At 56.4% G+C, this 335-nt stretch overlaps 1 protein-coding gene across 1 annotated transcript in view; it reads right to left on the reverse strand.

The window, feature by feature from the left end:
* Window positions 1-335, reverse strand: part of LOC119584988 (protein inscuteable homolog) — a 29128-nt gene that overhangs the window by 8207 nt on the left and 20586 nt on the right. The window contains exon 2 of the mRNA XM_037933596.1: window positions 55-249. Within this exon, the coding sequence (XP_037789524.1) occupies window positions 55-249 (195 nt within the window). The remainder of the gene's footprint in view (window positions 1-54; window positions 250-335) is intronic.

The following is a 335-nucleotide window of genomic DNA, read 5'->3' on the forward strand; positions in this document are numbered from 1 at the left end:
GCGTACCAATTACCACCGTCATACAAAAGGCAACCCCAGCAAAGCCGCACTCACTGGCACAGTTTAGCGAACTCCGTGGAGACATCCTGCGCACGGAGCTGGATGGCGCGCACTGCCTCCCGCGTGGAGTGCGCCGCGGGGTCGGGAAAGACGCTCTCTCGCGGCACCGACTTCGATTGCAGCGTGTTCATGCACTCGGCCTCGTACAACACACGCAGCTCCTTCACCCACTGCTGCAGGGATGCGTTCCTGTCGGGGGAGGAAAAGGTGTTTTAGTAGATTTGGGTCTTAATAAATGATTAGGGAAAATATCTTGTCCTTGACTCGCTGGTATC

This window comes from Penaeus monodon, chromosome 19 (genome assembly GCF_015228065.2).
Source record: "Penaeus monodon isolate SGIC_2016 chromosome 19, NSTDA_Pmon_1, whole genome shotgun sequence".
Classification (NCBI taxonomy): domain Eukaryota; kingdom Metazoa; phylum Arthropoda; class Malacostraca; order Decapoda; family Penaeidae; genus Penaeus; species Penaeus monodon.